General features: G+C 38.8%; 2 protein-coding genes across 9 annotated transcripts; one reads left to right on the forward strand and one right to left on the reverse strand.

Moving 5' to 3' along the window:
• Window positions 1–192: 192 nt before the first annotated feature.
• On the reverse strand, window positions 193–17,621 carry prkcbp1l (protein kinase C binding protein 1, like). 5 transcript variants are annotated; one of them, XM_056732205.1, is made up of 20 exons: window positions 17,467–17,621; window positions 11,653–11,720; window positions 10,877–11,037; window positions 8,581–8,724; window positions 7,450–7,563; window positions 7,224–7,316; window positions 6,588–6,675; window positions 6,443–6,498; window positions 6,259–6,336; window positions 5,768–5,883; window positions 5,153–5,628; window positions 4,908–5,015; window positions 4,595–4,741; window positions 4,007–4,513; window positions 3,486–3,923; window positions 3,183–3,313; window positions 2,975–3,055; window positions 2,742–2,820; window positions 1,336–1,575; window positions 193–1,001 (listed from the first exon to the last, which is right to left on the reverse strand). In XM_056732205.1, exons 1-20 carry the CDS (start codon window positions 17,478–17,480, stop codon window positions 823–825), a joined length of 3,318 nt encoding a protein of 1,105 aa, XP_056588183.1. In that variant the 5' UTR covers window positions 17,481–17,621; the 3' UTR covers window positions 193–822. The 5 variants fall into 5 exon arrangements, with proteins under 5 accessions (XP_056588183.1, XP_056588181.1, XP_056588179.1 ...); XM_056732203.1 differs by having other exon boundaries at window positions 2,742–2,823; XM_056732201.1 differs by having other exon boundaries at window positions 8,581–8,802.
• Window positions 17,622–18,576: 955 nt separating this feature from the next.
• On the forward strand, window positions 18,577–22,277 carry slc16a7 (solute carrier family 16 member 7). 4 transcript variants are annotated; one of them, XM_056733071.1, is made up of 5 exons: window positions 18,577–18,725; window positions 18,989–19,216; window positions 19,548–19,691; window positions 21,034–21,855; window positions 21,923–22,277. In XM_056733071.1, the coding sequence occupies exons 2-5, from the start codon at window positions 19,003–19,005 to the stop codon at window positions 22,168–22,170; spliced, it is 1,428 nt and encodes a 475-aa protein (XP_056589049.1). In that variant the 5' UTR covers window positions 18,577–18,725; window positions 18,989–19,002; the 3' UTR covers window positions 22,171–22,277. The 4 variants fall into 4 exon arrangements, with proteins under 4 accessions (XP_056589049.1, XP_056589051.1, XP_056589050.1 ...); XM_056733072.1 differs by lacking the exon at window positions 18,577–18,725 and having other exon boundaries at window positions 18,745–19,216; window positions 21,034–21,269; window positions 21,405–21,855; XM_056733073.1 differs by lacking the exon at window positions 18,989–19,216 and having other exon boundaries at window positions 18,589–18,725.
• Window positions 22,278–24,155: the final 1,878 nt, after the last annotated feature.

The following is a 24,155-nucleotide window of genomic DNA, read 5'->3' on the forward strand; positions in this document are numbered from 1 at the left end:
GAAGAAATGTGAAATGAAAGAGCACAAACACATTAAATACAACTGCTTAAGAACATATACACAGACCACCTGAGATTTGTCTCATTCAAGACTTTATTTTTCTTACAGATATCATCTCTGCTTAGTCTTTTTTATTTACAGTATGTAAACAAGAGAGTCCACAAGACAAGAAAAAAAGAAACATGCCCACAGTAAGTATAATCTTTTCCTTTACTCTTCTAGATTTTTTGTTTGTTTTATAACGTTTTGAATCGAGAAGCCTTTCATGGATGAAAGATTTGCAGAGTATAGATCTTTCTAATAAGTCCAAGTATGTAGTGACAATCCACAAGTGGTTACAATCACATTTCGTAAAAGATTTTGACCTTGTACAAACACGCTCTTCATTTGAGTTACACAAAGTAAACCCACCCCTCCAGAGGCACTTCTAAGTGCATCTTTCACATTAAGACAAAAAACAATCGATCAAACACATTTGTTTGTTTTGGGAAGTTTACAAAAGTTGATATGTATAAAAAAAAGCTCAACAGTATAACAGTTGCATATTTCATATCAAATGGCGTCTCTCTTTGTACTATACAAGTCACAAATTCAAATATGAAACGACAGCGTACGTAGAAATGAATCGAAAGTTTATAGGCGTTTCTCCTAATGTTGTCTGTGATGTAGTGAACAGGAAGTGTGACCACATTGTGTCCGTACCACAATTTACAAAGAAAACTGTCTTTAAAGCGAGTCGATGTCATGTGGTGGCAGCGTCTGATTCTTCTATTATTTGGAACCATTTTGATGATAAAGATGTAAATCCAGGAACAACTCTGGTTATGAGACAGCAACAGAGGAGCTGCCTTTAGTGTTGTCTGTTGAAGGGGAGGGTCCTCGGTTCGGGGGCGTTGTTCGGTCACCTGCTGGCATTGGTTGAGTTTTAGGCGAGTGTCCTACAGGTTTTCCCATTGGGTCCGAAGAAGCTCCTGCTTCGGTCTCTTGCTGAGAAGCTGTGGCTGAGGAAAAATAAACTGTTGTTTAATATTGCAGAACGACTGTGATCCGAGCAGAAAACAAGTGTATTATTCTGCTCCCTTCTTAAAAATACTTGATTCTTGTTGGCCAGTGAACATGATTGACCAATCAGAACTGAGTATTCAAGAGGTCTGTATATAAATAGTAGTTTTACAGTTTTTGTATCAATTCTGAGTAGTGTGTCCATATGCTACATTGACCTCACATGACCTCATGAGGTGCCAAGTTATCAACTTGGAATAACTGGTTAATTGTGTGAATGTCTTTACATTTATGATCACGTGCATTTAAAGTGGTAAAGTGAGCAATTGGTACCTGACTGGGTGCAGGATTTCATATGTTCGGGCCAGTGGGCCTGCTGGCAGGGGTAATCACAGTAACTTGTGTTCCAGCAGCAGTAGAAAATGGCCTCTTTCTTGCAGTTGGCACACCACTGCTTCTTCTTGGTCTCATCCACCGCCTGCTGTTTCTCCACCTCCATCTGTTTCTTCACCTCGGAAACCAGCCTCTCTCTCTCCTGCTCCAAACTCTGTCTCATCTCAGCCATGGTCAGCTCTACACATACACACAGTGGTGATATATTAGTGATTAAAGATCATGTTTTTTTTGTTCATTTTTTAGTTTCTTTATTTATATAGCACATCGCAACAGCGGTCGTTGAACCATTGTGCTTTACAAAAAGATCATGTGTGTGTTAGGAGAGAACTGTTTACCCTCAAAAGCACCTGCTAACACTAACTCTACAATAACACAAATATAGAAGGATTCACTCGATGTCCATTGCTTTGTTTTTATTATTTATAATGTTTTTGTAATATAAATTTTGCTCTAGGTACATATTCTCTTTTTTAAAATGTACCACACCAGCACAATCTGCATCGATAATAAAATGTTTAATAATCTTAATTATATATAATGTAAAATGTAAAATATAAAATAATGAATATTATATAACTAATTATTTATACTGTATATATTATTATTTTGATAACTTAGCTATCCCATTTCAATTTCTGAATGAAACAATGATTATTTTACTTTATATATATATATATATATATATATATATATATATCATATATATATGAATAGTTTATTGGCCAAAACAGATTTAAAAATGTAAAAAATTACGTTATTATTGTGCTATCATGTTTTATAGTGTTTTATTGTGTTACTTAGCTGTTTTTGTGTTGTTATTATTATTATTTGAAACAACCCAACAGCATTTTGATTGATAATACTTGGAACGCACATAAAAAAAACATGATTTTTGAAAATTGTCTTATATATTATATAAAATATGTGTCTTTTCGCATGTTCATAAGTCCAATGAGCTAGTGTGTAATTGTAGCATATGTGATTATTGTGTTATTTTACATACATTTTTAAATACATTTAAGTATGAAACTTTGTACCTACACAGATTTCACCAAAAATTGTGTGCATCCATGCTTAGTATATGAGATTCAGAGACAAGGCTTAATGCTAGCCCCGGAGAAAAATGAATGTGTGACCTTCTTAACTCAATATAACTTGAACAGAAATATCTTAAAATACATCAGTGCCATTGTTTTGTCTCAAGATGCAGACCACTAGTGTATTCTTCTAAGGAATCTTAATTCAACTAAAACATAATCCTGGTTTAAGCTAAACCGTGTCTGTGAAACCGGGCCTCAATGTTTTTAGCACCTTACGAGCGTGTATCTGTAACGTCACGTTACCTAGATTATGTTTCATCTCTGACAGCTCCTGCTGATGTAGCCACTGCAATTTCTCAATCTCAATCCTCAACCGCCGAATCTGCTTAAATATAGAATAAATACCAGAAGAGTGAGCAAACGCTTTCTGAGTCTTGCAACCTATAAACAATTCATACAGTGCATCTTGTTGGAACAGTAATTGTTGGAATAAATGATCAAGCAGATGTGATGTTAAGACACAGATAAGTACAGACCTCTGCAATGGTGTTTCCCGTTGTGCTCTTGGAAAGATCGTTGTAAATCTCTGTCATTGTTCCCTTGATCACGTCCATCATCTGCAATTATGATGAAAGCACATTTAAATCTGGATTTCTCACAGCTTTTGAAAAAATTTTTGAGTCTTCCACAGTATAGCTTTCTCATTGGCCCCAGCATTAACTCTTCAGTGGTCATCTGATTTACCTTCGTGGTGTATTTGGCGATGTCAGCGGCCACATCTGCGGATGCAGGAGGGGTGAGGAAATCTACAGCCAAACTGGAGGTGGAGGAACCAGCTGCAGCATTAACAGGGGGTGCGTCTTTCTGTTGAACAGCTGGTGAAACAAGAAATTGTGCGGATACATTTTTTATTTTAATAAAATGGCACCATCAAGGCTTATCATGTAACCAGTCCATCTAATGTCAGTTCTGTAGAGCAAAGCAATCTGGGTAATCAAGGACTTTCGGTCATTATATTTAAAGTTCAAGGTAGAAACTTGTAAATACCCTTGACAGACTGCCTGGTCTGGTAGTGAGTGCTGGAGTTGTTCCCTCCTGTCTGCGATGGTGATTGGCTCGGCACTGGCGTCGGAGAAACCTGCCCACCCTGCTGCTGTTGCCTCTGAACCTTCTGCATGTGCCACTTCTGTGAAGACGTCTGGAATTTACCACCAGCCTGGTTCCACACGGCAGGCCGTTGAGCCGCCTGCGTGCTCTCCTTGGGCAGCAGAGGGCGCTGTTTCTTCACCGCATTAGAGCCGGTTGGGGCTGCAGGAACAGGTTGAGAACCTGAGGTCGTGGTGGCTGGAACGGTGGATACGGCCGTGACGGGGGCTGGAGACTTGATGGCTGGCGTGGACGTGTCTTTGGGACCGGAATTGGAGGAAGGCGAGATGCTATCTGTGGATGGAGAAGCTGATACACTGGTTGACGCAGGAGCTTTACCTGGATACAAGAACAAACGTGACAGAATATAATAGAATGTAGAAATGAAACCAGAAACAAAATCCAGAAAGTGTGATATCTACCTTCGGTTTTAGCGGCGGTTTGGTCTTTAGGTGTGAGGATGGGTACCGATGCGGTATCTCTCTTGGCTTTCCTCTTTTCTCTTCCTCCTGCTTCCTCACCAAGGTCTATCACTAATTCCCGTTCGGAGTCCGAGTCCATATCCAGGTGAGGTCCAGCTGTTCTTCCCTCTTCCCTTGGCGTCTGCGGTGGGGGCTTGTTCTTCTCAGGAGGATCTTTCTCCGCGCCACCACTTGTCTTCTCTTTGGTTTGGAGTTCTGAGGATTTCTTGTCCCCGGCTGCCGTTCCTCCACCGGCTGAAGGGGCAGCGTCTTGGTCTTGTCCCTGAGCGGATGGAAGTCTCGGCATCTTTTTGGAGGCATTGTGGACACTATTGCTGTTGTTAGTGTTCTTAGGCTTCTGTTCATCATCGGACATGTATTCACTGTCGCTGGAGTCAGATTTGTCAGACTCGTCCGAGTCGCTGTGCTCCACACGGCGGTACACGTCATCTGAGATTTCATCAATTCCTGCAAGAAGAGAGGAGTCAGTTTGAGTTTATGGTGCAGGTGATGTATGAAGAGCATTTGGTATTTTATTATGTTCCATACCAAGCTGAGCTTTGCAGCTCTCTATGGTTTTATCCAAACTCCTGGTTGTTTTTTTGGGAGATGTGAGGAGCACTGAGGTTCCTTGCTGCTGTTGTTGTTGTACAGTCTCACTGAGCTCCTTCAGGTCCATTTCAGCCTTAACACGATCTGACCAAATGACAATAACAGTCGTTCATTTAGCAGACGCAGTATCACAAGCAATTTACTGTTATATCCAACAAAAAAGTAGTAAAAGTTCCTCGAGCTGATGTTCATGTAGCTTTATAAGATTTTATGGTCAATGCTGTGTGAGGGAGGTTGATTTTAGACGTACCCAGGTTGAGGTTGAGGATACCCCCGGTCCCCGAACTCCGTTCCTGTTTAACCGGTGTGGGTAGTGAAGGCTTGGGGCTGCCGCTTGTTTTCAGAGACGCAGGGGAAGCTGTTGGAACAAGACTTGTTTTAGTTAAAAAAACCTGATCAATCAAACGCCACTGATCTCTCTCAGAGTGTGCAGAGAATAAAACATTTACTAGCTAATTTCAGAAAGTTAAACACAGTTACAAAAAAATCAAGCACCTGTGTAATCCATTGAGTCTTCACCGGCGCTATAGTGACTCGACGGAACTCTCCCCCCTCGTTCGTCCTGCTCCAGGTCTGACCCCGTGTGGACCGAAGAGTTGGTGCTCATTGGAGATCTAGGCATGTCCGTCACAGAGATCCGCCGCCCCGCCCCTCCTCCTGACACCACTGTCTTACCCAGGTGCATCTTGGGAGAGGCGGTCATATCAAAGCTAAACTTGACTTTCTCCTGTTTCTCAGGTTTAACCGGGCCTTTTTTGGGGTTACTAGGGTCCTGCAACATCTGGAACTGGTTGCTGGGTGTGTAAGGAGTCCGGAAGGGGGCGTAATTGAACACGCCGTATTTCTTGCGCACGTTTTCCACGTAGACCTCCATTTCCTGCATGGCGCTGTTGAAGATACTTTTGGTCTTCTTGACAGAGAACGGGATCTCTTTAGACATGAGGTAACAGTTGTTTAGGGGTACCCAGGCTCTAAAAGAGAACAAACGTATTTAAAGAGCACATGATATTTTCATGCAGATCTTATTGTGTGTTGATTTCAACAATCGGATAAAATCGAACTGAATCAATCAGTAAAGTAAACATGACAGTAATGGAATAGCAAGCTAACCTGTCATGTTGGCCGAAGAACCGTGCATCCACCTGACCTTCTTTATCCCTCAGGGCTTTAGCGGGCCAGAAGGGAAAACCTTTTAACTTGGCCCACACTAAAGGATGGGGCTGAGACTTCAGGAAATTAAAAAAATAAAAATAGATTTTTATAAGAATGATGTGGTAAATCACTCCAGACAATTACTTTCTTAAATGCAACATACAGTCCGACTTACAAAACAGATTTCTTTACTTTTGACGTAATAATAGGAAACAATAGAAGTAGAAATTGAAAATATTAAATTATAATAATATATTGTAAATGACAAACATTGTCATTCTCAATAGCAATTTTCATCGTATTATTTGTTGTCATTACGACTTCAAATCCAGTTTCAGACACTTGTCTCAAAAGCACAAATCGTGTCGGTCAGTTGTCTCCGTTGTATGCCAATGTTTTGTGTAAATTGGTTTGTGTTATATTGAAATGATCGAAGAAAGAAATCTTACACAAGGTTCACAGAACCAGTTGTCTCTCTTCTGACAGGCAGACAGGTAGCACTCTGGACAAACTTCAATTTCATTCATCTGTGGATGATTTACAAACAAAACTCACTTTATTTTACAGTCTTAAATTAGCATGTTCATCTACCACATACTGTGTGTCGTGTATAATGCGTTTGAATACACCCACCTCATGTTCACATATCTTGACAATAACTTTAGCAGTTGCGGTAAGCTTGTGGTTCCCTAAAGAGCATCAAATTGACAAAAACAATATAATGAATGATTTGATGTGAAGCCAAAAATATAAACTTTAATAACAGACCAGCACTGACCTCCATTATAAATGATACAGTTGTGTAGAATCCATTTCACGTCGGCCAAGAATGCTTCCGTGCAACCGTACATCTTCTTTTTGAAGTTCTACAGAAACAGAGTTCTCAGTTGTAGTACATTTCTCACATTTACAGCCGTTTACACATATTGGTGTCAAAACGTTTCACAAAAAGACATGTTCTGACGCTTGTTTTGACCTTTTCTGGTTGTCAAACGTAGTATAACATCTATAGTTAAAGTGATGAATTGGTCACTAGGACACTTTTGAGACCTAAATGAGTTCATCCAGAAACAAAAAAATCCTTCATTTACTCGCCCGCATGTCATTCCAAACCTGTATGACTTTCTTTCTTCTTCAGAACACAAAAGAAAATATTTTCATGAATGTTGGTGACCAAACAACTTTGACCCCATTGACTTCCATTGTATCGACACAAAACCACTGAGACATTTACCAAAAGATCTTCCTTTGTGTTTCACAGAAGAAAGAGTCATATAAAGGGTTTGAATGACATGATGGGAGTGAACTGTCCCTCCAATGGGAACTAAGCTTATAAACACAGTAACATGTATACACAGAAGATCACTACCAAACCCACTGAGAAGGTCCTTGCCATAAGATAACCGTCCCCTACCTTCTCTAACGTGCAGAGGTCCATAGGGTGAAATATATACTCTGCATAATCTGGGTGCTGTTCCAGGGACACAGGCTTCTGAAACGGCTCGGTCTGCAAGATAAATCATTCATGAAGAACTGCTCTGAGGGACGAGTCATCTTAACCCAGTCATTTAAAACTGATACCAATACCTCCTGTGATTAATGAATTGAAAGCATTTGACGCCGAGGTATTTGTTACTCACCCCTGGCTGTTTCATCTTCTGAAGAGCGAACTTGAGCAGGTAAGACAGTTGCTCCAGGTTGAGCATGGTCATAGCTTTACTCTGAGTCTCTATGCATTCAGCCACTGTTATTTTCTGAAGCAGACAGTGAAATCAATGCACTTGTTACATAAATCACAGGCATACAGATCATATTTATGATATGTTCTCAAGCATTCTTAGACTGTCAGCTTTTAAGCACAGAGGTCAATATCTGTCAGTTCACAGCGACCACAAGATCATTCATTTAAACACCAAAACATGTTTGCAACTCAAATTACTTTGGAATTTCCAAGGATAAAGGGACATTAAAAGAGGAAAAACTCTAGGAGAAATAAGAGGGACTGATGATGTCAGCATTAAGAAAGTGTATGCTTTTATCTGTATTGAAATATATATTTATATGAAACAATAGACAACTGAAAGTTTTTTATAAGGGCTGTCAAAGGATTAATCGCGATTGATTGCATTCAGAATAAAGATTCGTCTTCACATAATATATGTATGTGTTCTGTGCATATTAATTCTGTATTTATAAAATCATACACATACATGTATATATTTAAAATATAAACATTTCTATATAATTTAAATGATTGGTAAATATAAACAAATACATGGAAATATTTTATAAATATGTATACATGTATGTGTTTATAAATAAATTTTTTTGGTATTATTATGTAAACATAATTTTATTCGGGATGCTATTAATCATTTGACAGCCCTATTTTTATCTAGTTTTTTTTTTAATAAAATGATGTTGCTTAAATCTACTTAAATGTAATAATACTTTTTTATTTCAACATCTTTTAGTACTCAAAAAAGTTTTTATTTATATATATATATATATATATATATATACATACACATGTATACAGTCAATATTTCATACAATTTTGTCCCATCAGATTGGCAGAGTTGGCATTGTATGGCGAGATTTTTTGTGGAGGGTGTGTGACTGATATCAGGGATAACTAGCAGATGTTACCAAAATGGCTGAAATTGTGCTTTCTGCACCTTTAAACTGACAGTCAAGCGACTTCACGAGAACAAGCCGAAGTAATCCAGACAGATCTGACGCAATACATCAAGTCCTTTAACGTTCAATACCTCACATTCTGGACAGAACCAGTCGCCCTCAGGCTCTGCGGCCAGTTTTAGGCACTTGGCGTGGTAGACGCGTGGGCAGAGCTCACAGCAGAGCACCTGGCCCTCGCGGTGACACAGCCAGCAGTAGAAATCGTTCCGCCCGTCCTGCGGTACAACATCAACAGGGTCTGTGGTGAGTGCGGGCTGCTTGACATAGTAAAAGGGACCATGTCTAAGCTCACACTGAAATGCAGGCAAGAGAGACAGGGCAGGGGGTCAAAACACAAGCCACAACACTTGCAGGGGACACATAGCAAGGCACTGAAATAAATCAAGCACGGATAGTAAGCAGTCACATGACCACTGGGTCAAAAGCAGCGGAAATCTAACCGGGAGGACATTGTGCAGGATTTCTCTCCTAATTTCCGGAAACACACACAATGATGCGTGTGTTTGACTGGATTTGGAATGAAATCCAAATGTACTCATTTACAAAGCCAAAGATGCCAAATATAGATGCCAAATATAGGTCAATGGAAAGTATTACAAAAAGACAGATGTAGTAATATTTTGATTACAGTAATGGATCTGTGTAACAGGATTTTTATCAATGTCAACAAAAGAAATTATTAGCATTCAATGCTTTTAGATATTAATAAAGGATTGCTTTACGTGTCAGGTGACCCATAGGGGAAAATTAACTATTGTTTTATTATTGCTTTAATTTTTGACGAATTGATTACCAGTATTTTAGTTTTACAAAAAATATCACGGTTAAACTATGGTTCCTATATTAAGCCCATAGTAAATTTTTGGTTACTATTGTTTTACTATAACTACCCTATGTAAACTATCGTTGTTGTGGATAATTCATTTTCATATGGTCAATAAGCAAATCTGCATTTGGCATCCTGCATGAAACATTCATCATTGCCACTGCAACACCACTACAAAAACTATAAAACATTAATTGACGGGATAGTTTAAACAATTAAATTATATCATCATTTTTTTCTCTCTCATGTCATTCAAAACCTGTTTATGGGACATTTTGGCGAATGTCTCAGTGGTTTTCATACAATGAAAGTCAATGGGGGTCAATGTTGTTCGGTTATCAACATTCTTCAAAATCTTTTGTGTTCTGAAGAAAGAAAGGCATAAGGGTTTGGAATGACATGAGGATGAGTAAATGATCAAATATTTTTGGGGTTCATCGTCCCTTTAACATCAGTGCATTTTATTACTTATCGCATTAAGTGAGCACACAGTGGCTACAAAAGTATTTAGTTACCTCATCCATACTAAATATACGAATGTTAATAAATGACAAAATATCAAAGTGGCATCTTCAAACAAACAGTGCTAGAATATTTCTCAAAACTAACTTCACCATTCCAGGCCAGTTTTGCAACTACTTTAAACTTTGAGCATACGTTTCATACCAGAAAGTGTCCAAATATGTTTCAATTCTAAACAGTACATCTCTCATTTGTGACATTTCTGGCGAAACTGTGCCAACCCTCCCAAAAATAAACGCTACATGGTTTGATATTTTGTTATCTATTGTGAAAACATTCATATACGTGTCCAAATGCTTTTAGAAGCCACTGTAGCTAAGCCTATTCAGCATATCCTCCCAAAAGGGGTCGACTGCATTCATGCAAATCAACAAGCGTCTTTTTCATTCAAAACGGCATAAATTATTTTAAATTAAAACCACACTAAACGTTGATTATTTTTTTTAATAGTCAAAATAGGTTTGAGTGAAAGAATTTGACTTACTCCCTTGAGCATTTCTTAAAATGTAACGTACATTTGTAATTCTTTGTGTGTAAATGTAACATTGTCTTGTTTTAAAGGGATACTTCACCCAAAAAATCTCTCATCATTTACTCACCTTCGAGTTGTTCCAAATCTGTATAAACTTCTTTGTTCTGATGAACACGAAGAAAGATATTTGGAAGAATGCCAGAAAGAGAGATATTGCCCCCCATTGACTCCCATAGTAGAAAAAAACAATGGTATTCAAAATGCCCCAGAACTGTTTGGTGTCCTACATTCTTTTAAATGTCTTCTTCTGTGTTCAACAGGACAAAAAAATGATAAAGTAATTTTTCCTACTATGGGAGTCAATGGGGGTCGAGATCCGTTTAGTTATAAACATTCTTCCGAATATCTTTCTCTGCGTTCATCAGAACAAAGAAATGAATACACATTTGGAACAACTCTAAGGTGAGATGATGACAGAATTTTTATTTTTGGGTGAAGTATCCCTTTAAAATCCAACACAAATCGGGCGAATGCAATGCCAACGTACTTGGTCTTTACTGTTGTTGATCATTCCTGGTTTCTTCTTCTTCTTTGAGGGACTAGGTGAAGTGTCGGAGGGAGAGTGTCCATTGGAGGAATGTGGAGGACTGGGTGCTTTCCTCTTCTGAGCAGCCAACGTCTGCTCTGCTGGTCCTAGATCAGGGACCGCTGTAAGAGAACGACAGTCTCTTTGTTATGCAAAGCAAAGCCCCAGCTGGGATGGGAAGTCTTTCTTTGTGGAGTTCGCATGTTCTCCCTGTGTCAGTATGGGTTATCTCCGGGTGCTCCGGTTTTCCCCCACAGCCAAAAGACATGCAGATTAGGTTAATTGAGGGTTCCAAATTGCCTCTCCCCTAACTTGTGTATGGATCGAATTGTGTATAGATTGACTAGTTCATGCCATGAATATAGCCTAAGATGCTGGAATGGTATTAAGAATGTAAGCAAACCCGAATAAAACATATCCTGGCAACCTTTCCCAGTCGGCCATGCGATTTTAATGAATAAAAACAACACAGACCGCCGACAACCTTCACAGCACTACAAAAAGATGTGTTTCTTTTAAAGAATGTGTTGTGTCTGACTACATTATAATAACAAATACATGACCATAACAATCAGCTGCCGTCATAGAGAAAAAAAAATGAGGTCACATGCCACGTTTGATGTGGTAGATGGAAAGAATGACTCGTGTAGTAAGAAAATCTTTGTTGGACGTCCATTATATCAGATTAATGCAATGTGCAGCTAAAACAAATATATGATATGATAAAAATAGATTACCTTTTGGTGGCATTGACACCTCCATGCCATCAACTTCCGATTCGGACTTTATTTCCTCCTCAGCCAAACTAAATGAAGAAGAAAGAGATGCTTAGAAGAGACAAGCGAGCAAAAGAAAGCGATGGAATAAGAAACAGAAATCTCATGAGGTCTCCCCCCGAGATAAAAGACGTGGATGATGTAATCTAATCTCCAGAGTTATGTTGTTGTTCATAGCAGTGTTGTCTTCCATTCCACATCTGAATCACTTCTACTTGTAGGATGGAGCTACTTATAGCATAATTTTGTAATATAAGATGCAACCTGTAACATTTTTGGTTGAAATTCGGTTTTGTTAGTCTAGTGGTTTTCCAAGATGTTTTGGGAATCAGGTTCAGACATAATCAAATCTAAAATACCATCAGCAATTGACATGGCTAGGAAATGTGTAGGGGCCTACGAGAAACAGTGGAGTTAAAGGAACAGTTCAGCCAAAAATGAAAATTCTGTCATCGTTTAATCACCCTCGAGTTGTTCCAAATCTGTATAAATTTCTTGTTCCGAGAAAGATATTTGGCAGAATGCTTGTACTATATAAGGAAAATTTTCACTATGAATGTCTCTGTTCTGTTGAACACAAAAGAAGTTCTACCATTGTAAATTCTCCTACTATGGTAGTCAATGGTGGCCAGGAACTGCAAGACATTTATACAGATTTGGAAAATTTCAGGGATGATTAAATGATGACAGAATTTTTTATATTTGGGTGAACAGTCCCTTTTGGTCAGTTCACACCAAAACCTGTTAACTATAAAGATAACTATAACAATCCAGATCAATATATCACTGCTGTCCCCATATTTCATGTTTTTTTTAATCATAAATCATTATTATTAGTCACCCTTTATATTGGTTACTGGGTTTTGCAAATATCTAACCAATAAAAAGTACTTATCAGCTTCGACAACACAATATTTAATCATAAAAACTACAGTGTTTTTTTTCATTTCCTCTAAAAGTAAGGACAGCGACGATATGATAATTTCTTGTTTATTTAAAGGTTGGATGCTGAAGTTTCACAATGTAAGTGTGCTAGGTCTTTAAATTGTATTGTATTATGTTTGTTTGTCAATGTATTATTGCTCATTAGAGGAAATAAAACACGAAAAGTGATGTACAATATCGTTCCTCTGTATCTTTATCGTTGTGTTGCAGACTGTTCTCCTAAACTTGATTTGTAAAACGTTATCTTTATAGTTATCATCCTTGGTGTAAACGAACTGTAGGCTTCTTTGAACTAATGTGGCATGTTCTATGTAATGACAGTTTGAATTTACTTTCTCTTTAATTTTGTTTTAGCAGATTTCAGGTATGTGAACTTCCCCACAGGTTGTTTTGTGGTACAGTTAGTAAAGTCTTTTCAGATCCTGCACAATTTGACAAAAAACACAATTTTAAAGATACATGCTGTAAACATTATTTGTCGTTCACACTGACAGCTCGGGTTCAATTGTCAGGCTAAGCTGTGGTTTGCTTGTAGACATTTTTATTTTCTGTTCACTCGTTGATAAATGCCACATTGCATTGCTCATTTCCATAATCGAATCGACTTGTTAACCTTGACATCACACACCACCATACTGTATATGGAAGGTCATATATGGCGGTTTTAACTTATAATGAGTGAAGACTAGGATCCAGAAACAGTATTCCTACTGTTTAACAAATGGAAAGCCATCTTCAGCCATGCCACTAGAATTCATGCGTTACCCTAATGATGCATTGTGGGTATTTACTCAGTAAGTGTACCTGCGGTGCATTATGGGATAGATCATTTCCTCTATAGATTTGGACACCACTATAAAATGGCTGACACCTGAAATAGTGCACAGTGTACTACTTGCGTGAAGCATGCGGACCAGAGCGAGAGTTTTCAATTAATTTGTATAAGAGCTGCACTTGACGCTCACGTGTTGCAATATGGGACCGATCGCACGGCGGAAAATGCAGTTGGAGCGGCCTTCTTGACTTTATGCAAAAGCCAAGCAACAAACGCTGGGCGACAGCCGATCGCTGTGAAAAGAATGCGAACCAAAATTACGACGTATGTTCCCGCATGCTTGCAAACACATTTCTCCGCTGTAGTGGAAATACACCGTCATATTTTACACACAACGCTCAACGCTGGCTACGATTTGTTTTGTTTGCGACGCTTGGTTAGGATACAATGTTAGCTCGCAGACAATTCTTATAAATACTATTAATATAGCACTATTAAATATGATTATTTGCGCAATATAAAATACAGTGAGTGAATCAAACGGATTAGTAAATTAATTTTGAGACTGGAAAATGTCTATGCTATTTGTCATCGGAATATGTCTATGCAATTTAAAAGACGTAGATGAACACCTAACTTCACATAAAACACACAACGTAATTGTCCTTACTCCCCCACTATGGAAAAACCCACTATGTTCGATCAACAAAAACCTTCTCAACCAAAAGGGAAGGGTTGCCAAAAATGAGCATGTAAATGACAGGTGAAAGAGAAAAGGCGGTCCACGGCCCACTGCAGAAACAAAACCCTACAATAAAGAGGCCTTGATCCCTTCCTCTGTGCAAAACCGATGAAAGGACATGAAAAGATTAGAAGCAAGCGACGGTCCTTCATTACGTTAAGATAAGAAGCTTTACAGAGGTTGAACCGGATAGATGGAATAGATCAGGCTAGGATGAAACCTTGGCCTTTTGAATGATCATGTTTTGATCCCATGATACTCGTTGACGGGGCCACGGCTTGACATCCTTTGAATGCTGGTAAATAAAGGCCCAAAAATACCACTGCCGTGTGACTTGATCAACAGACAACGAAAAACTAATGTAAATAAATCCATAATGGCACATCCTCGGCCATCAAGAAGACTCACCTTTACCACAAGCAAACAGTCCAGCTCGATGAAAAAAAAGCGATCATGGATGATATAAAAATTGAGAGCGTAAAAGGATTATGGCGTATGTGAGAGGAATGATATTTGTCTGGAGAATGAATATCCACATCATCAAACTGGAACTACTCAGAAAAGGAGAGAAATGCACGTCTAAGCATGTAGCCGAAGGCCCGAGGGCTCTCTGGTTTTTACTATACTGCGAGCTTCATAGATATGATTTCTCAACAGATCCCTCCCATCCACCGGGCCTCTCTTCACAAAGGTCAAACAATGTCAAGCCAACTGCGTGGCTGAAAATCCAAACTGCTGAATAGCAAATCTCAACCCTCAGATCAAACAAACAGGAAGTCCTTCGGCCGATCCAATGGAGAGAAAGAAAACCGACGGCCTGCCACCAAATGGGCCTCCGACACGTTGGCAAAACTGGATCTTCTGGATCGATGGGAGCCGGCGAAACGGTGTTCACATATTCAACAGACAGAGCAAACAATCGCAGGTTCTCGCAAACAGAGCCAAATACAGAGCAAGGCAGCTGTGAATGTGGAGATAACTGGTCAGAGAGTGAGCTGAGGTCTTTTTTCTCTCTCTTCGCAGGAAATGAGAATGCCTCCCTTCCCCCACCGCCCGGCTCACGCTCCCCCTCCCCCTCCCTCTAGGCCAGAGACGCGGGCTCTGGCACGTCGATGGCACGGGAGCTTACAGTAAACAGGGAGAGAAAGAGATATACCCGTCCGTGTAGGTCATTCTCAGGAGCCACGGCTGAGAAAAACAAGAGCGATGCACTTGAGTATCAACATGCAAACGAAGACTTTGCCGTTCAGGCAGAGCAAACCCTCCTCCTGGCCTTCTCTCCGGGGCTGTTAAACAAAGCTTGTGGGCTGCGAGTCACTTAAAGGCCGTCGACGTAATGAGACGTTGATTTAAGGAGGTATGGTTTCCTGCGACATATGTCGACGTCGATACCATTTCACTTTGCCAGTCGCTCTGCCTGGTAAAATGGCCACTGTGGATCATTTCCTTTATAAAGACCAGAGCCAATAACTACTGTATGTGTATTATGCAATAATGATGGCAATTTAACTAATTGTTCATAATTGCAGTAAATTCACTTGCCGACTATTTGTTTTGTGATAAACAGGTGAAATATGATACGTGCTGGATGGGTTTTCTTGAAACGCAGCCATAAATATCATTAGAAAGGCAGAGGATCCGTAGGGAACGCAACCCGAGGATTCTGGTCCCGTGTGCATTGTGATCCCTTGTTTTGTCTTGTGATCGAAAGCTCACTGTGTGTGTGTGTGTGTGTGTGTGTGAGATGGTGCTATTTTATTGTTGACTTCATTAATATTGTTAAACGATTTTAAGATTACTTAACTAAGACAATGAAAACAATATAGGCAACACGTCGCTGTTGTCCTTTTTAACCTTGTATCTTGGTATTTCGTGGTTTATATATTTCTGCCATTTTAGTAGTCACTATGTTGGTCACTGGGTTTTGCAAATATGTAACCAATCAAAAGTATGATTAAGTGCTTGTCAACATTGACAACACAGTGTTTAATCAATTTATAGGTGCAGAGTCCTTTCTTTCCTGTTACAGACACATTGTACACACACACTCAGTAACTATATATGTATATACTGTACAGTATAATATTATATACTATAATATATATATATATATATATATATATACACACATACATACATACTGTACACACACACATATAATACTTATTATATCAAATAATTGAAAAAATGTCTCACAAAAAGTATATGTTATTTTAGTAGATTAAAGTCTATCTATGGGGACATTAAGACCTGCAATACTTCTATGATCTTTATACTATAACCATGCTGCATATTTCATCTATTTTCTGTGATTCTTCTATTTTCTTGTGAAGCTGGTTTGAAACAACACTGTCAAAAAGCCTGTACTCATATAGAATAGAATGGAATTGAAATAAAATGTTTATGTGTCCCTTATGGAAATCAATCTTTTCTAAATTTAATCGGATGGGGAATATATGTTTGGATGACTTGCATGAAGTCAAAGAAACCCTTCCAAGAATACTCGAGAAAACATTTACAGAAACATGACAGAGACGTTGCCTCTATTTTTACACACACATACTTGACACGGCAACCAGGGTGCAAAAGACAAACATAGCCAAAAAACCATGCAAATTGATATGATAAATAAGATAAATATGCGAAATCCAAAACAAGGAAGATTTTGATTAAATCATATCTTAAACAACGTCATAAAAACATGACGGCATGTTATTCCATAAAAAACGACTAACACAGAACACAAATGAATACAAATAGCAAAAAATGGTTTAGAAGCCCTGTTGGTAGACCACACCCTAAATTACCCATCCTGCCCCTCTCTAAATGACCCCAGCTGGGGCTCTCTGCTCACTAATAGGCCCTAACAGATGCCTCCATTTTGTGTGGCGTGGCTTGTGACACGCACAGACAATGGCACAGGCAATCACCTTGACAAAAAAATACATCGCCCAACTGCCCCTCCACCCACCCCATGACATGAGGACCAAACCATCAATATGGGCTTAACACACTTTAATGCAGACAGTTTGCCAGTTCAGCATTAGCTGACATGCTTTGCAATGTAACCATGTGACCAAGCCGAACACAGGCCAAAGCTCAGAGAGAGAGAGAGAGAGAGAGAGAGAGAGATAGAGGGAGAGAGAGAGTCTGTCTATGGCTCCCTCCCCCCTCCTTCCTCTGGCCTGTTTTTCTGAAACACAGACCTTCCCAGAGACTGAAGAATCAAATCTGCAATTCACAGTGTTAGCAGTGGATTGAAACAGTAACATGACGACAAAAGACACACGTAACAATAAAATATCAAGCTTACCTTTGTGGATGCATGGCTGAAAGAGTGTAATGTCAATACTTATAAAACATGGAGGACAACCTCAGCTTTTAGACAGAGGAGGGTTCTCCACACTCACAGCTCAGGCCTGTGTGCTCAGAGCAGGGCCGTGACTGGCTGCCCTCCCACAAGCAGGATGTAAAGCCTCGTCTGATTGGCCGAAGCGCTTCCTGAGTAATTATCTTTGTTCAGGGCTGGCAGGACCAGTTGCGAGTGCGGGAAGGAGGCACACGCGAGAGAGAGACAGAAGTAGGCCTCACTCGCTCGAAAAAATGCTCGCCTAACCGGTCACGTTTGCTCTGGCAGTGTAGAAGGGAGGTTAAGCATCAAAATTGTTTCAATATTGCCATTTTGTGACATTTGTTTTGTTCGTCCTTGCTCTGTGTTGTTGGGCAGAAGGCTTTTGTTTAAACCCTCCCCCACTGGAGCTAGTTGAGTAATAGGAGACATTTTGCTTTTGTGGAAAAGCACTGAATATAAAAATAGTGCCGACGCAAGAACTTCCTGTGCATGTTACTGCTGCCGATTCATGGGAAATATATACAACATATTGTTAGTCACATTGTCAGTGTTGTCTTAATACATTGCTACTATAAACATTGGCCTTAGGTGTGCTGTTTAGTCTTAAGTATTTGTTAGATGATGCAATATATCACTAGTAAAAATAGACAAATGAAGTCATTCATTTTAGTCTTCTAAATAGTTTTTTAAAAGAAAAAGCATCAAATATGCAAACACATGCTGCATTGTAATATTTAACAAGTGGTGTTAAAACGTGTGTGCCTCTCTAAAGTTTACTTTAACATGTTTACATTTTGTTAAAATTAGCCCCGTGAATGAAAGCGTTCAGGCCGCGATAGTAAATGGAGAAGCACGCTTTCACTAGGCCGCAAACAACGCTGTATACTTACTTACACGACACTGACATCTACTGGAAAGAAGCCACGTGACATGACAATTCTCACGCCGCCGAGTTCCGGCTGAGTTGCGCAGATAGATCGTCGTGTGACATTGAAGCAACGCGAGAGTACATTCGTGTCACACGCGAAAGGTTGACTCTCGCGGTACTTTGATGTGATGTGCCGATCGGTCTGCGCAGCGCCGCACAAAGCCGAGCACATTTCATTTGAGAGAATTTGGAAACAAAATAAGTTACAAACGAAACAAGATAAGAAAACACACTTAAATACACGATGATTGTGAGAGACGCTTCAGTGACTGTTTCGCATGTTCATGTAGAGGTAAGATTATTGTCTTCTTGTCTTTTAGTATGCATTCTTTTTAATCTTTTTTTAATCTTTACTTGTTTATTTAATCTCCACGTGTTTTTTATCTATGAAAACGGCATCCTTAATTATCAAAAGTGATGCTTGAATCATATAATTATTAGTAAACGCGAATAAGTCTGTGAAGTTTACACGTTTGAGAAAAATATTGATTTATTAATTGATAATGACGATTTAAAAACCCTAAAAGTAAAAAAAAATAACTTTTTTGCTTTGAGAGCGGAAACCAAACATGCCATCAGACGTCACAGATCTGGATTACACACCTCCAGATGGAGGCTGGGGATGGGTGGTGGTGTTTGCGTCCTTCATCTCCATCGGCTTCGCTTATTCCTTCCCAAAGTCCCTCACTATTTATTTCAAAGAAATCCAAGAACATTTTATCATCTCCTACAGTGAGATAGCCTGGGTGTCCTCCATCATGATGGCCACTACCTATGCAGGAGGTTAGACAACATTATGTATAGAGAGGCCTATTGTATAACATAATTGTTATGTGTGTTTGTGTAATACTTTTTTGTGAAATCAAGTATGAATCTTAGTTTCACTTAAAATCACTTTTTTGTATGCAACTGATTCTTCGTATCCTTGGCACATCCTTGCTTGGCATACTGCAGTTCAACGTGTACTAAAAGTAACCAGGACACATGCAAATCAAAGACCAGTATTTCTTTACTGTTGCAAAATTGAACCTTCAAGGTTGCAGTTTTAGTTTCAAATTTATGACACACTTTTTTATCAAATATTGTTCTTTGATACATACTTTTGCCCTCATAGGACCAGTGAGCAGTGTTTTGGTCAATCGCTATGGTAGCCGTCCAGTTGTCATAATTGGTGGGCTAATGGTGGGCTTTGCTATGATGACAGCTTCTTTTGCCACCTCCATAATGCATCTGTTTATATGTGTGGGGGTTATTGGAGGTATGTATGAGGTCTACACAAATGATTTCCCTTTGTTCTGATATTGGTATTTTGCCAACAAGTGACATGGTGTCCTGTGATTAGTCAGTGTCTTTGAATATTAGGCTCCTCACCCAAATGTGTTTCAAAGGGTAGAATGACAGGTTGCAAAATCAGTCCCCATTTGTTTAAGAAAATACTGAGGGTTGATGGATGATGTAACGTTTGCCTCTATATCGCCATCTTGGTTTAAAACATAAAATTGGAGGTTACTTGTGTTTTTTTTTACTTTCAATTCAATTCAGTTATTTTATATATATATATTCACAATGTGCATTGTTCTAAAGCAGAGTGTGTCTGACCCCACAAATAGTATCGGGAAGGTTATTCCAGAGTTTATGTGCTATGTACGACAAAGCTCTACCCCATTCAGTGGATTTAGTTATTCTGGGTGTTATCAAAAGTCCGGAGTGTTGAGATCTTAGAGAATGTGATCGGTTGTAGTGTGATGGAAGCTCTGTAACATAGGTAGGGGCTAAACCGTATAAAGCTTTATAAGTAATTAAAATAACTTTAAAGTCAATAGCCAGTGAAGGGATGATACAATTTTCTGCAACACAGAATATTTTGTAGTTTAGCAACATTTATAAGATTGAAGAAGGCTGTTTCTGTGACATTTGAGATGTGATTTCCAAATGACCGGTTGGTGTCTAAAATAACGCCTAGGTCTTTAACTGTATTTGTTGGAGTAACAGTGCAGCCTTCAATTTGCTGGTTATAATCTGAAATATTCTGTAGTAATAAATTATATCATATTTCTTTTTTGTAGGAATTTTAAAGAATGAACGAACCACCTGGTCTTGATAAGAAATATAGCTGAGTATCATCGGCATAATATTTTTAACTAATTCCATGTTTTCTAATAATGTTGCCAAGGGGCAGCATGTATATGGAGAATAGCAAGGGTCCTAAAACCGATCCCTGAGGTTAGATTTGACGATTCCCCATTTAAATGGACAAATTGATATCGGTAGTATTGCAAGTACTAACATAGAGTTATAACATAAAGTGACTACTGTTTAAAATAATACACAAATCAAGCTAAAATAAAAATATATAAATAAAAAGTTTAAAATTAAATATTAACAAAAAATAAATATTTTAAACTACTGTTAATAATAATGATAATGATTCGTTAAAGTTTGCATGTAATAACAAGGTTACTACTTCACACTCAACTCGTTCAAAACACATAAAAAATTAACGAATATTTTGTCCAAATAAATGCTTGCTTTGCGCATGTCTGTAATCTGTATTTGGATTTATCAACATGAAAATGAGTGGAAATGTCTTTGTTTCACAGGCTTTGGGTTAGCTTTTAACCTGCAACCATCGCTGACAATAACTGCTAAATACTTCCTTGTAAAAAGGCCTATTGCAAATGGTTTGGCGATGACAGGGAGTCCAGTCCTACTGTCTGTATTTGCCCCCCTCAACCAATTTCTGTTCGACAACTTCGGGTGGAGAGGGAGCTTTCTTATTCTTGGAGGTGTGTTGCTTCACTGCTGTGTGGCTGGATGCCTTATGAGACCCATCAAGGTAAAGCCGGCAGTGAAGAAACCCACCCACCAAAGTGTCACAGAGGTGGACGTCACACATCAGACTGCTGAAACAGTTAATACACAAGGCTGTGCTGAGAAGGTTAACCGATTCATCGACCTCTCCATTTTCAAGGACCGAGGCTTCCTCATCTATCTGGTGGGAAACGTTGTCATGCTTCTAGGGATTCATGCGCCAATCGTGTTCCTGGTACCTTACGCAGAGCAGCATGGGATACTTGAGGACGATGCAGCATTACTGCTCTCCATATTTGCTCTGGCGGACACGGTTGCGTGTCCAGTAACGGGTTTCATCGCCAGCACCGGGTGGATCCGTCCTAATATTCAGTATTTCTTTAGCTTTGCTGTGGCATGCAACGGCGTTTGTCACCTCACGGGTTCCCTCCTGACAGGTTATGTAGGTCTGGTGGTGTATACAGTGATTTTTGGCTCGACCTGGGGGATGGTAGGTGCTCTTAAATTTGAAGTACTGACGGATCTGGTTGGTGCCCATCACTTCTCCAGCACTGTTGGGCTGGTCACAGTTATAGAATGCGTACCTGTTCTGCTTGGCCCACCGATATTTGGTAAGTCCATACCTACAGTACAAGTGATATAAAATACAGGACGGTTCTTGATTCCGTTTCTCAACAGGTTTACTAGTGGACATTTACAAGGACTACAAGTTCATACACTTTACATGTGGTGGGATGTTGTTGACTTCAGGCGTCTTTCTCTTCATCATGAACTATTACAATTACAGACAGCTGGAAAACAAGGAGAAAGCAAGTAAAAAAGAACAACAGATCAGCTCAGCCAATCAGCTCCCAGCAAGGGAGGAAGCCAATGACAAAGAAGCGGCAGTCAATATGAGGTCGGAGGAAGCGACATATTCAACTTGATTCAGTTTGCTTGTATTAGAAACTCATTGAAAACATTATATACATTATTTGAATGAAAGATTGTTGCAAGGTGTACAATATAAGGTATAAACATGTGTTTTATCTTATCAGGCACAGTCCCCCTGCTATCTAAATCAACTTGAAACTGTGATTAAACATTACTTTCAATTTTTTTATATTATTTAGTTATCACAAACCATTGCAAGATGCATATTGCAATATGCATATTTGCAATATTTTGATTATTTTTGATATAGTCGATATAGCGGCCCAGCAATAATTTTGGAGTGGTCTCTTAAAGGGATACATCACCCCAAAAATAAAAACATTTGCTCATGCACTCACCTTCGAGTTGTTCAAAATCTAAATAATGTATTTGTTCTGATGAACGCAGAGAAATATATTTGGAAGAATGCTTATAACCAAACAGATCTTGCCCCCCATTGACTCCCATAGTAGGAAAAAAAGTTCATCTTTTTTCGTTCTGTTGAAAACAAAGACTGTAATACAGTTCAAAGTAGGAAAGGAAGGAGCGAACATTTAAACAAACTTTAATCAAAATAAACAAACAATAACACAGAAGTTAAAGGCCGGCAGCCACCTCACAGTCGACAGCCGGCTCTAAGAACAAAAATACAAACTTAAACATGTCCGGGCTCATTATCACTGACGTCACCTGCCCCGCGTCATTCCCTCACGGCTCTCGTCCCGCCTTGCTCGTGACAGTAACATTCTGTGTTCCACAGTAAAATACATTTTAGGATATTTGGAGGATACTTTTTGCTGTCATTCAGGATTTGGACATCTGTCACTGCGCCCGATTTAAAATGAGCTTCTGTCGGACAGCAGGAGCCCGTGTATATTTATGCTCATATTTTCAATCCTGTCAGGAGAGAGCTGTAGTCAGATTGATGACTGATCCATCTAGGGATGATGTGTTTATAGGTCCTTAAATCCCCACAAAATCAAAATAGTCATTTAAAGTTCTAGTCAATGACATTCATGAATTTTCAAGAAAAACTACCATATGCTTTTCTCTAAGCATGTGACAACATTAGTAAACGTTGCTCTAACAACTGCTTTTGAGATGGAGCAGCAGATATAAAGACAAACATTTTATAAATGTTGTTCATGGCTCAGTGTTATCCGATTATTAATTTAACATCTTTGTTTTTGACCTCCTGGCAATGGGAAATAATTTCCAGTAAAATAGCAAGATCTGCATTTGTCAGGATGAGAATAGACAGGGATTTATTTATACACACATGATGTAATTTTGTAACAGTGCTCCATGTAGAGCTCAAAGCTCATGGGAGACTGCACAAGGAATGTGACCATCATTCAGTAAAACCGTAAAATCAGGCCAGCTTTAATGAGTCTTTACATTGTGATCTGTATAGGATCAATTAGAATAAAGGCATTTATAAAATATTCAGAAAATGTTGTATTTCTTTGCCAGAAATAATATTGAAAGATCTATCTATCTAAATTAATTTAAATGCATTCAGAGTGACAACATTAACAAACGTTACTGCCTTTAACTTCCTGCGCACATTCGCAAATACTGTTATAGAGTGCCTGTAGATTATTTCTGATAACAAGCAAAAGAAACCGTGAAAAATCATTTGTTTGCCAATCTTGTCTCTCCAATATTTTGAATGTGCGATACCAAGGTCCCGCTATATGTCAATATTCCCCCCAAAAAAACACAGGAGCCATTCAACAAATTGTTTATTGTTTATTTAATAAAATGAACATAAAACAAAATTAAACAAATTGTTTATTTAAAACAAAAAAGTTTATGCCAAATGCATAAATATAAATATAATATAAATATGATTATAAAATAACTAGTATACAATGAAATAATAATATAAATGAATATCAACATAAATTAAATCAAATATAAATAGTTATTAGACCCTAAACACAGACCGGAAGTTAACTGTAGTCCAGGCGCGCACATCTGATGAAACGGTCTATAA

This window comes from Triplophysa dalaica, chromosome 20 (assembly GCF_015846415.1).
Source record: "Triplophysa dalaica isolate WHDGS20190420 chromosome 20, ASM1584641v1, whole genome shotgun sequence".
NCBI lineage: Eukaryota > Metazoa > Chordata > Actinopteri > Cypriniformes > Nemacheilidae > Triplophysa > Triplophysa dalaica.

Excerpts from the sequence above, each read along its gene's own strand:
- prkcbp1l (XM_056732200.1), bottom strand. Across the intron at positions 7,564-8,580 it reads GGTTCTGTCCAGAATGTGAG|AAAATAACAGTGGCTGAATG; the intron begins GTATTGAACGTT and ends TGTCTGCTTCAG. Across the intron at positions 5,016-5,152 it reads AGACTCAATGGATTACACAG|CTTCCCCTGCGTCTCTGAAA; the intron begins GTGCTTGATTTT and ends TTGTTCCAACAG.
- slc16a7 (XM_056733071.1), top strand. The coding sequence starts at position 19,003 with ATGCCATCAGACGTCACAGATCTGGATTACACACCTCCAGATGGAGGC. Across the intron at positions 19,217-19,547 it reads GGCCACTACCTATGCAGGAG|GACCAGTGAGCAGTGTTTTG; the intron begins GTTAGACAACAT and ends TTGCCCTCATAG. Across the intron at positions 21,856-21,922 it reads GCTTGGCCCACCGATATTTG|GTTTACTAGTGGACATTTAC; the intron begins GTAAGTCCATAC and ends GTTTCTCAACAG.